This window comes from Ranitomeya imitator, chromosome 3, assembly GCF_032444005.1.
Source record: "Ranitomeya imitator isolate aRanImi1 chromosome 3, aRanImi1.pri, whole genome shotgun sequence".
In the NCBI taxonomy this organism is placed as follows: Eukaryota; Metazoa; Chordata; class Amphibia; order Anura; family Dendrobatidae; genus Ranitomeya; species Ranitomeya imitator.
In genome coordinates, this window is record NC_091284.1 from 549,435,944 (window position 1) to 549,449,158 (window position 13,215).

General features: G+C 42.1%; 1 protein-coding gene across 1 annotated transcript in view; it reads right to left on the reverse strand.

Annotated features, from left to right (window-relative positions):
* F10 (coagulation factor X) overlaps positions 1 to 4,105 on the reverse strand; it is a 37,116-nt gene extending 33,011 nt beyond the window's left edge. Inside the window, exons 1-3 of the mRNA XM_069757890.1 lie at positions 3,971 to 4,105; positions 2,086 to 2,246; positions 3 to 27 (exon numbers count right to left, since the gene is read on the reverse strand). Coding sequence (XP_069613991.1) covers positions 3 to 27; positions 2,086 to 2,246; positions 3,971 to 4,040 — 256 coding nt within the window. The 5' untranslated portion in view covers positions 4,041 to 4,105. The remainder of the gene's footprint in view (positions 1 to 2; positions 28 to 2,085; positions 2,247 to 3,970) is intronic.
* Between the last annotated feature and the right edge of the window lie 9,110 nt (positions 4,106 to 13,215).

Genomic DNA, 13,215 nt, shown 5'->3' on the forward strand with positions numbered 1-13,215 from the left:
ACCAATATGCTTGCTCCAGAATTCTCTCTGTTGAATACACAACGTAAAATGTTAACATATGCAACTATATTTGAGTCAACTAAGCAGCACAAAGAGTAAAAATATCATCTTCTAGGTATATATGATTGTAGTCATTCCAGAAATTGTCTACTACTCGGACAACCCCTTCTCAATACGTATGTTTCTTCCTTGTAAAATAAAAACACCTTTACTCACCTTCTGTACCGATGCCGTTCCATCATGTAACAGCCTGGCATTACACAGTCCCTGCCTTCAGACGTATCACATACATCCTGAGGAGGAGAGAGAACAGCAGTGCTCCCTTCCTCCGGGTGTAAGCGATTAGTACAATGGTGTGGGAAAGTGAACCTGGCCACTGACTGGCCGCAAGGTTCGCATGACATCACACTGTTATGCAATTGCCGGGAGAGATAGTGCCGACACCGCTGGAACGACGTCAGTACCGGAGGTGAGTATAGGTGTTTTTATTTTAGAAGGAGGAAACATACAGATTGAAAAGGGGTTGTCCAAGTAGTGGACAACCCCTTTAAATATACTGTTTTTAGTAGCCTTATAAAAACTCCCCGCCAGGATTTTGCACAGGCACTTTATGATGGGTAAGCACTTTGCATGAAATGGCTGCTAACATTGTACATCGTTTACAGCAATGCTACTATATAATTAAGCTGTTCATGACCATAGCCTGGTAACCCTCGGGGCTTTTCAGATCTTCTTTTGTCCACCTCTTTTTATACTGTTCAATTTTTGTTATATTTCTGTTTCATTAATGAAAAAGATTTTTTTTCTATAAACTCTAAAGTTAGTATTCCAGCTTCTGGGCATCATATAGTTTAACATTCTCTGGGCGTTTTCTTCATGTTACTTCCTTAATTGCAATTGCAAGGGGATCATGCTGTTGGTTTAACAATGTGTTCCCAGACAGATCTTATACTTGTCCTGAGAATATTCTAATAGCTGTTGAAAAAAAAAACACACTAAAATTTGCTCCATGCAGTCCAGATTATCAGGGAGCAATGCCAAGGACACGTTTACGTGGCACAGCACCCAGCTGTCAGTAACACCAGTGGATTTTCCATAGTGGATTTGTTAGAATTATTGCAGGACAAATATGGAGCGGGATCTTGGATTTCTGTTGTGTGTGGTCAATTTGATATCACAAGATAATTTGCAGCTTTTCAGCACAAAAATCAGTGGCAATAAAGAAGTTGCTGTAGATTTTAATGATGAAATACATAATCCAAACACAATACCAATGAAATTGAAGCCAATTCTGTCAGGATATAGTTGATGTAACCGGTGGAGTAGTTCATAGTTGGGACACGTAAATGTTAATAAGCGTCACTGAAGCTGGTGACATAATCAAGGGGCAGTATGTCTCATGGCACTATAGAAAACCCTGTTCCTGGCACTAATGTGGGACAGCATCATTGACGGCATTAATAGAGGGCACTAACAAGGGGCACTGTTGCTAATGACACTAAGTTACTGTCTCTGTGACTCTTAAGGGGAGCACTGTGGCTGTCACTGCCGTGATGGGTATGTCGTTGGTATGGGTGTCGTTGGTATAGGTGCATTGTGGCTATCACTGCTACCAGGGTACTGTTCATGGCACTAATGAGGGAACACTGAGGTTGAAGCAGGAGTTATAGGTCATGGTGATGCAGATGTTGAGACGTCTGCACATAGCAGGCAATAAAACAAACACTGAACTATGTTTGGTCTCTATGGGAAGCAAAGCCTCCTCTTCTGCGAATCTTCAGACATATTGACAATTACATTTTGTTACCTTCTGCTGACCATTCATTCTCAGGTCTGAAGGTGGGAAGATTTTGAGCTGGGGGGGATCTTTCTCTCTATCTAGGGGCTTTTCCTGCATTGTTTTGAATACAACAAATATCTGTCAATCAATCCTCGTGCATGAGAGGCGGCAGCAGGACTCACAGGCCCCTGACAGCATTAACATATACTGATTCAGACTATAGACACTATACATGCCAGGACTTAGGGATCCTAGGATGCCTGTCCCCAGCTCTTTTTATAGACATTGAAAAATGTTGTCCTTACAGTTTTTTCATCGTTCTCAAACACTTCCCGAGCTTCCTCATAGCTGCACACTTCCTCATAGCATTCTCTTTCCAGGTTCCCTTTTTTAAACTCTTCAAATGGACTATTTGCACGTTTCCACCTCTTTAGAATGCCATTTGCTTCATTTTCAGTCACAAAAACTGCGATTTAGATATGACAATCAGCATTATTGTATTACACACTAATAATTCCAACACATTGGATAACCTTGCAAACAAATTAAAATCACTGGCATAAGTCTCCCTCCTGTTCAGATCATAATCAAATTTTCTCCATGCCATTTACGCACTGAGCTAGTCTCATCAGATACTACTTACCGTAATCAGCCTCTATAGTTTTTGAATATAGATGCGAAACAGGTAACGTTCCAACTCCACCAACCAGTAAGTAACATGGGAACTAAAATGTATTTAGGTTTCAAAAAGATAGGCCCTGCTGACCATGGGGGTAACTATAATGTGTGTAGGGGTTGGAGGGGCACCTGGCCCAGGAATCTACAGAAGGCCCATTTAACAAGACCAATGACCGAAAAGATAAAGGTAAGAATAGGCCATCATGCAAACTTATTCTAAACTTATTCTAGAACCCATTTTAAGTCAATGGAATCTGTCCAATACCACTGGTACCTGTCATACAACGGATCCAGCCATGGGTTATATGGAAGAGCAGATGTAAATTCAGCCAAAGACTTTGACATAGCTGAAATTCTACCTATTATATTTTTTCCTCACTCAGACTTCCAAGTTTTCTGTATATATTCTATCCAGGGTTTTTTTTACAGCTAGAACATGCATCCAGTGTCATCTACAAGAATGTATACACACCAAGTGTCCACAAAAACAACAGGGACATGTCTATTTTTTATCCGAGTCATTGATTAAATTGGCCCATAAAAATCGATGGATCCATGAATAAAATGCCTTTCATGTATCCTAGTGCTATCTTTTCTTTACTGTTTTAGGGGTAAGAGAAGCTTGAAAACAATTTTATGCAGACAACAAAATGTGTTGGTTTTATTGCATATGAGAAAATTGTATGCCACACAGCTGATGGATCCATCAGGGTTTATTGCTAAAGTCCCGGAAAATGGATTTCGAACATTTCTGCTGACAGGGCCATTGACTGTGATGATGTAGACAAAGTCGCATTGTGTTATGTCGGACATCATTTTCCGCATTTTCCGCAGTATCTGCCTATTTGAGCCGGGCACCAGGCTTATACTGCCAATAATGAGACCCCCGTCATTCAGAGAAAGCATACAGCCCCTATAAATGTAACATTATTGCGCATGCTAGCATCTAATGGTTCTTTTGGAGACATAAAATGATCAAAAGCTCAAAGTAGTTTAGTAATTTTAGTGAATTTGATATGTGTATACCCACATCACATTACCTCTGTGGCAATAACACCAGATTTTAATTTATGAATCACAGGGATTTTCTACTATTATTAGTCATCAGATTTAATAAAAAAGCATGTGCTTTATCATATATAAAAGTTATCTCAGTTTTCTAAAGTAGCAATGCTTGGAATCACATTAGAAAGAGCAAAAGTGTGAACTGCATGCAGCAACAATGGACGTAGGGGAGTACAAGACCACAAAAGCAAATATTATCTATTCCTTCATCGAGAAATTCACTAATTCTTAGAAATTAAGTTTAGTAATGACTGGACATAAACAGTGTACTGGATTTCAGTAATTGTGCTGGTACCGAGCAGACTTGTATCATGTCCGGCTCAATACTTTCTACTTCTATGTATTTTAGAACAACCAGTATGTGCCACAAGACTAACCGGACACCACGCTCTCTGGAATATTCATCTAGATGACATGGACGCACACAACCAGATGACAATCTCTTACCATTCTCCGCAGGTTTAAGGAGTACGACAGGTAGAGATATGAGAAGTATGAGACACGTCTTCCCAGCCATGATGTGTTATTCACTGAGATGGTCTTATTTCCTTTTGGGCGTCTAATGTGACAAAAAGAGTCAAGAGTTCAAGCTGCAGCTTGCAAGGGAAATTAGGAAATTCCTGCTCTGCATACAAAATACTGGAAAGTAACCTGGACAGTCCCTGAGCTGCAGGCACATAACGTTACCAATAGTTTACTGGCAAAACGCTTTCTTATGGATGTATAAATGCAATATACAGCACATGTACCCGTGAGCATTGAAATTCACAAAAAAAAGTGTTTGCTTGTCTTATGCAATTGGTCCCATGGAATTCAGATACGCTTTATTTGCTTCGTGTACATATTAAAAGGCCAAAGAACAGAGTGTGTACTGACAAATAAAATGGCTGTTGTCCATCTCACCTTAAAGGGAAACTATCACATTGGAAATACACTTTAATCTGCAGATAGATGTGCACATAACAGGAGGAGCTGAGATTGATAGATAGAGTTGTGGGAAAGTATTCAGCATAACTTGTGCTTTATTCATTAAATCTCTGCTTGTTCTGTTTTTTTTAGGAAAGTGGGCAGATCCATCAGCTAAGAGGTGTTAGGGTATGTTTCCACGGTCAGGAAACGTAGCGCTTTGGAAGCAGCGGATACCCCACTCCGCCCAAAGCGCCGCCCCCTTTGTACGCGTGGTGATTCCGCCAGTGATCATTGAACACAGGCGGAATCACCGCATCCTATACATAGGATTGTGGTATTTATCTTGCGGAGATGGAGCGTCTCCGCAAGATAAATAGACATGCTGCAGTCTATAAAGATGCATTCAAGAAAAGAGGAGGGGGGGAGAGGAAAAGTTAGGAGCTTGACACGCCGAGATATGCATCTGTAAACCGTTGCAAATGAATGTAGCTGGTGGGTGCTGTACCTGCTGGTGATTTCAGCTGAAGTAGAAGAAAGAAAAAGGGAATATCCAGCACGTCCATCCAGTGTAAATAAAATATCCAAAATTTATTGAAGCATTTTAAAAAACAATATTAAAAAAGAGAGAGGGAGACTCTCTCTGCCTGACGCGTCTCTGGCGCACCACGGCGCCCTAAGTCATAGGAACTAATACCGAATAGATGAACAGGTTTATATATAGCAGACAATGACTCCCATTTTCCATGGGCTCCCAAAAACGCATAAAAACGTTTTCCCCCCACCGTTACGACCTATAATTTCTGGGATGGGTTCCCTTAATGAAAACCTCAGTCATTTGATTGACGAGTATCTCCAACCTTTGATCCCAAGAATTCCAGGGTACCTTAAAGACACCTCAACAGTTTTAAAGGTTTTTGATACTTTTCAATGGTGTCATAATTATTCTTTTGTAACTTGAGATGTCACAAATTTCTATTCGTGCATTCCCCATTCTTTGGCTATGACAGCAATTGAACATCATCTAAGTAAGTATAGTAGCTATTCAGATTCATTGAAATGGTTCATTCTTGCGTCTCTACATTATTTACTAAAGCATAATTTTTTTATGTTTCAAAATGAGTACTTCATCCAGACCATGGGTGCTCCTATGGGGTCTAAATTCTACCCATCTTTTGCCGTTTTATTTATGGCATGGTGGGAAGAAACCTACATATTCACAGATGATAATCCATTTCTCCCATACCTTAATTGGTATGGGAGATTTGTGGATGATATTCTGCTAATTTGGCAAGGGGGTGTGACTAAGTTTTCTGATTTCATACTCTATTTGAATAATAACAAGTGTAACCTGCGTTTCACCAGCGGCATTCCATCGGACGAGGTTTCATTTTTGGATGTGCTCATTACAGGCAGCAATACAACACATAGTGTTAATACTTCTCTTTATAGAAAAGACAATTCTGGAAACACTATCCTGATGTCTTCAAGCGCACACCCTCGACATACCATTCATGCCATTCCTAGGGGTGAACTCACGAGAGCGAGAAGAATTTGCTCTAGTGAGTAAAGTTTCCACAAGGAAAGTCATCTTATTTCTAATAGATTATTTGATAGGGGATATAAACAATCTAATATAAGACATGCATTCAGACATGTTTCCAAAATTCCACGTGCTGATTTATTGTATTCTGACAGTGAAAATGCAAGTGCCGCTCCTGAAACGCAGATTACTTTTTCTACCGCTTATAGCAGTCAGTACAATAAAATTAAACAGATCATTCTTAAATATCTCCCTGTAGTCAATCAGGACAAATCTTTATGCACAATTCTTCAGAATGGATGCAGAGTAGTGGCCAGGAGAGGTTGCACACTGGGGAATATTTTGTCTCCCAGTATGGTGCGCCAGAAAAAAACTCCCACATCATGGCTATCAATAAAAGTTTTTTTTAAATGTTCTGGTAACAGATGTAATGTCTGCCAATTTGCAGACAACAAAAGAACTACTTTTTCCTCGAATCACAATGTTACTTATAATATAAAATCATTTATTAATTGTGATTCTGACCACGTCATATACTGCATAAAATGTAAGGCTTGCAACATTTGTTATATAGGTTACACCACAAGGAAAATCAAAAAAAGAATCTCAGAACACATAGCAAATATAAATAACAATAATTCAGGCTATCCTGGGGCTACGAAACATTTTATTTCTGTACATAAAGGAGACCTATCAGATTTTTCATTTTTTGGCATAGAAAGGGTTAGTCAGTCACCTAGAGGTGGAGATTGGAAGAAACAATTAGCACTGCGGGAAGCCTTTTGGATTCTGACTTTAGACACTAAACATCCACACGGTATGAATTACAGGAATGACCTTTTTTACATATATTGAACTAACAGATAGATCTTGCGACAATTTAAAGTATATATTCATGCAATTTCAGTGTATTTGAAATAGGAGAAAAAGTCTTGTTATGTGTGTTTAGCTGCAGCTTTTCTCAATGTAATTGATTGCTATGTCTGTGATTGGTTCCTTGCTATATATAAACCTGTTCATCTATATGGTATTAGTTCCTATGACTAAGGGCACCGTGGTGCGCCAGAAACGCGTCAGGCAGAGAGAGTCTCCCTCTCTCTTTTTTAATATTGTTTTTTAAAATGCTTCAATAAATTTTGGATATTTTACTTACACTGGATGGACGTGCTGGATATTCCTTTTTCCTTTCTTCTATAAAGATGCACCGCATGTCTGGAAACGCAGGGCCGCCGGATGCGGCCGTGCGCAAATAGTGGAGACGGGATTTCATAAAATTCCATCCACTATGCTGTAACATCTGGAGCGTCCAATCCGCAGCAAATTATGATGTAATATGCCATGTGCAAACATACCCTAAGAAGCTTGTTGATGGTTATAGAAAGCGATTAATTGCATGCAACCAAATACTAAGTTGAGAGCCCCAACAATTTTGTCCTCACCATTTTTGAGTTTTTGTGTGAAATTCTGTCCAATTTGCCTTTTTCTCTCTGTGTTTTGGAGTTGTTCAAATACACACAGGAAATAAACATGTGTATAACAAAACATATGTAATTCCAATAATTTTCTGGGTGAAATCCTTCATTTTCCGGATCAAGAATGCCAGCACTTTTGGCCATGACTGTATATAAATATGGATTCAGGATAAAACCGCCACACTCTAAATTTGGATTTTCAAATGCATATCATAGGCAAACGTTTATTGAAGTCGCCACAGTAAAACATAAGGGTGTCGTGGTAACGTTTCGACCCAGTGACGGGTCTTTTTCAAACCTCGCTTAAGAGAAAATGGTTTGAGAAAGGAAAAAAACGCAGTACGGAATAACCAAGTATGGGCTCCTTAGGAGAGCTTTTAGTTTTGAATATAAGAATCCGGAAAGGCACGGGAAGGGGGTATGGTCTGAAACTGCGGGTCCAGGCTGCCAGGTTCCCTGTGGTGCTGTGCCAGCGTTTTTTTCCTTTCTCAAACCATTTTCTCTTAAGCGAGGTTTGAAAAAGACCCGTCACTGGGTCGAAACGTTACCTCGACACCCTTATGTTTTACTGTGGTGACTTCAATAAACATTTGCCTACGATATGCATTTGAAAATCCAAATTTAGAGTGCGGCTGTTTTTTCCTGAATCTATGATTTAATTGGATTTACTCCAAGTTCAGCCTGCATCTGGTTCCTTTTTTTCAGTGTGCACGCCATTGTCCTAAAAAAAATTGTATATAAATATGTACATAAATGTGCTTCATTGTACAATGAAGGACATGATGAGCCGGCCGCGACCAATCAGCGACATTGGGGCGGGATTTAAACACCGCTTCACTTTTTACTATTGATGCTGCCTATGCAGCATCAATAGTAAAAACATAGAATGTTCCTGATGTATTGTAGAATGTTCCTGATGTGTTTCTGCAGCACCGAGGTGTCCGCCACGTTCTGTACTGCCGCCGATACCTCCAGGTTACCGGGGCCGTCATTCCCTCCCTGTCCATAGATCCGCCACACAAGAGGGGGAGGAGTCGTCTTTGCAGGGCGGGGAGAGGCCCAGGGGTTTATGGGAACTGAAGTCCAATTCGCCGCACTGCTCAGTGTCTGGGAATGACAAGAACTATAATTCCCAGGAAGCACTGCTCGGGGTTCAGACAGGGTGGAACCTGCAGCATTACATGGAGCTTTTCTCTGCATGAAAAAGATGCTCACACGGATCCACCCATCCCCAGCCTCACTCATCCGTCCAGTCTCACTGATTAACCCCCAGCCTCACTGATCCATCGCCAGCCTCACTTATCCAGACATCTATCTCCAGCCTCATTGATGCATCCACTCTCATCCTGTCTGATCCATCCCCAGCCTCACTGATCAATCCCCAGCATCACTGATTCATCCTCACTGATCCACCCAATCTCATCCTCACTGTTCCATCCACAGCCTCACTGATCCATCCAGTCTCACTGAGTATTCCGCAGCCTCACTGATCCATCCCCAGCTTCACTGATTCATCCTCACTGATCTAGCAAGATTAGGGCGGGATTTCAACACCGTTTCACTTTTTACTATTGATGCTGCCTATGCAGCATCAATAGTAAAAACACAGAATGTTAAAAATAATTTAAAAAAAACATTATATTCTCACCTTCCGAAGTCTGCCACAGCCTTTCCTGCTCCTCGCGCTCCGGTCCCAAGAATGCATTGCGGCAATGACCTGAGATCACGTGGCGCTCTCACGAGGAGCATTGGTAAAGACCTCGGCTGGATTCGGGGCCCGCCGAAAGGTAAGTATGTAACTATTTTTTATTTTAACTGTTTTTCTAACAGGGATATGGTGCCCACATTGCTGTATACTACGTGGCCTGTGTTATATACTACGTGGGCTGTGTTATATACCGTGTGGGCTGTGCTATATACTGCGTGGGCTGTGTTATATACTACGTGGCATGTGCTATATACTACATGCCCGTGTTATATACTGCATGGGCTCTGTTATATACTACGTGGCCTGTGTTATATACTAATCGGCCTGTGTTATATACTACGTGGGCTGTGTTATATACTACGTGTCCTGTGTTATATACTATGTGGCCTGTGCTATATACTATGTAGCTGTGCTATATACTACGTGCCTGTTATATACTGCGTGGGCTGTGTTATATACTGCATGGGCTGTGTTATATACTTCGTGGGCTGTGTTATATACTACGTGGCCTGTGTTATATACTACGTGGCCTGTGTTATATACTACGTGGCCTGTACTATATACTATGCAGCTGTGCAATATACTACGTGCCTGTGCTATATAGTACGTGCCTGTGTTATATACCACGTGGGCTGTGTTATATACTGCGTGGGCTGTGTTATATACTACGTGCCTGTGTTATATACTGCATGGTCTGTGTTATATACTGCATGGGCTGAGCTATATATGAATAGAACCTGTGTGTGCACGTGCGTCCCGACGCGTGTTTCGGTTTAGACTTCCTTCGTCAGTACTCCCCCTGAGGAAGGAAGTCTAAACCGAAACGCGCGTCGGAGCACACACAGGTTCTATTCCCCCCAAGATATCCTGCATATTGTGGTAAGTTTATATACCTTTTTGTAACTCCTTTTGAGCACTTTATTAGCTATTTTGAAATTGCCTGCCCTTATTGCACTTTTATTTTTTGCGTATTTTTACATCAGCTGTTTTTATAACACATTATATATATTTTATTAGCAACTAATTTTAGTTGCCCTCTTTTTTGGCACAATTTGCACTATTTGCACATTATGGATTAAGTCTTTTGCCCTTTTTAATTTTTGTTGTTGGATAATATGTACTAATTACTATACCCTCCCACATATATAGCAGTATTTTATCATTGATATCTATTTAATGAGGGTGGTTACCTTTTATATACTGTGGTGTGCACATTTTTTATCTATTTACTTCTGTTATTGCTTCATTACCTGATAATAATAAAATAAATATTAATACCATATCTATTCCTGTCTGGCATTTCCTTCCTGCTATCTTTGAATTGGTTTGGTTTCTTCTTATCACTAAGTGGTTCCCACTTTCTTTTGCCACACTCTTGATTTAATTTTATGCATATGTATATATGTGTGTGTGTGTGTGTATATATACACATACATATATGTAATCATATATGTGTGTGTGTATGTGTGTATGCACGCCCCTCTATATATGTGTAGTTATATGTACATGTAAATTTATTCTAATATATTATTAATATTTAATTTTATTCAAGTGTTGTGGTTTTCTTGTTCAGTTTCTTCCTGAAAATGATTGCAAACACAAATTATCTGGTATTATTATCTTCATTTAATTTGTCTTAAATGAAAAAACACAAAAAGAATTGTCCTAAAGCCAAATTGGATATACCGTATATACTCGAGTATAAGCCGAGATTTTCAGCCCAAATTTTAGGGCTGAAAGTGCCCCCCTCGGCTTATACTCGAGTCACGGTAGCGGTGGGGTCGGCGGGTGAGGGGGTGAGGGCGCTGAGGTATACTTACCTAGTCCCAGCGATCCTCGCGCTGTCCCTGCCGTCCCACGGGCTTCGGCGCTGCAGCTTCTTCCTCTCTTCAGCGGTCACGTGGGACCGCTCATTACAGAAATGAATAAGCGGCTCCACCTCCCATAGGGGCGGAGCCGCTTATTCATTTCTCTAATCAGCGGTGCCGGTGACCGCTGATAGAGAAAGAATCTGCAGCGCCGAAGACAGGAGGGGACAGCGCGAGGATCGCCAGGACTAGGTGAGTATGTTATATTCACCTGTCCTCGTTCCAGCCGCCGGGCGTCGCTCCATCTTCCCGGCCGGCGCCTCCATCTTCCCGGCGTCTGCGCTCTCTGACTGTTCAGGCAGAGGGCGCGATGACGCATATAGTGTGCGCGGCGCCCTCTGCCTGATCAGTCAGAGCAGAGACGCCGGGAAGATGGAGGCGCCGGAACGAGACGCCGGGAGCTGCAATCAAGGGAGGTGAGTATGTGGTTTTTTTTTTTTATTGCAGCAGTAGCAGCGGCAGCACAGATTAATGTGGAGCATCTATGGGGCACAGTGAACGGTGCAGAGCACCGTATATGGCACAGCACAGCTATGGGGCACAGTGAACGGTGCAGAGCACCGTATATGGCACAGCACAGCTATGGGGCACAGTGAACGGTGCAGAGCACCGTATATGGCACAGCACAGCTATGGGGCACAGTGAACGGTGCAGAGCACCGTATAAGGCACAGCTATGGGGCACAGTGAACGGTGCAGAGCACCGTATAAGGCACAGCTAGGGGGCACAGTGAACGGTGCAGAGCACCGTATATGGCACATCTATGGGGCACAGTGAACGGTGCAGAGCACCGTATAAGGCACAGCTAGGGGGCACAGTGAACGGTGCAGAGCACCGTATATGGCACATCTATGGGGCACAGTGAACGGTGCAGAGCACCGTATAAGGCACAGCTAGGGGGCACAGTGAACGGTGCAGAGCACCGTATATGGCACAGCTATGGGGCACAGTGAACGGTGCAGAGCACTGTATATGGCACAGCTAGGGGGCACAGTGAACGGTGCAGAGCACTGTATATGGCACATCTATGGGGCACAGTGAACGGTGCAGAGCACCGTATAAGGCACATCTATGGGGCACAGTGAACGGTGCAGAGCACTGTATATGGCACAGCTAGGGGGCACAGTGAACGGTGCAGAGCACCGTATATGGCACAGCTATGGGGCACAATGAACGGTGCAGAGCACCGTATATGGCACAGCTATGGGGCACAGTGAACGGTGCAGAGCACTGTATATGGCACAGCTAGGGGGCACAGTGAACGGTGCAGAGCACTATATGGGGCACAGCTATGGGGAAATATGAATGGTGTAGAGCACTATATGGCACAGCTATGGGGAAATAATGATCTATTTTTATTTTTGAAATTCACCGGTAGTTGCTGCATTTCCACCCTAGGCTTATACTCGAGTCAATAAGTTTTCCCAGTTTTTTGTGGCAAAATTAGGGGGGTCGGCTTATACTCGGGTCGGCTTATACTCGAGTATATACGGTAATTCCACACCAAACATAAAAAGGGGTGGACAAAAGTATTGGCACTGTTCAAAAAATCATGTGATGCTTCTCTAATTTGTGTAATTAACAGCACCTGTAACTTACCTGTGGCACCTAACATGTGCTGGCAATAACTAAATCACACTTGCAGTCAGTTGACATGGATTAAAGTTGACTCAACCTCTGTCCTGTGTCCTTATGTGTACCACATTGAGCATGGAGAAAAGAAAGAAGACCAAAGAACTGTCTGAGGACTTGAGAAACCAAATTGTGAGGAAGCATGAGCAATCTCAAGGCTACAAGTCCATCTCCAAAGACCTGAATGTTCCTGTGTCTACTGTGCGCAGTGTCATCAAGAAGTTTAAAGCCCATGGCACTGTGGCTAAACTCCCTAGATGTGGACGGAAAAGAGAAATTGACAAGAGATTTCAACGCAAGATTGTGCGGATGTTGGATAAAGAACCTCGACTAACATCCAAACAACTTCAAGCTGCCCTGCAGTCTGAGGGTACAACAGTGTCAACCCGTACTATCCGTCGGCGTCTGAATGAAAAGGGACTGTATGGTAGGAGACCCAGGAAGACCCCACTTCTTACCCCAAGACATAAATAAGCCAGGCTGGAGTTTGCTAAAACTTGCCTGAAAAAGCCTAAAACGTTTTGGAAGAATGTTTTCTTGTCAGATGAGACAAAAGTAGAGCT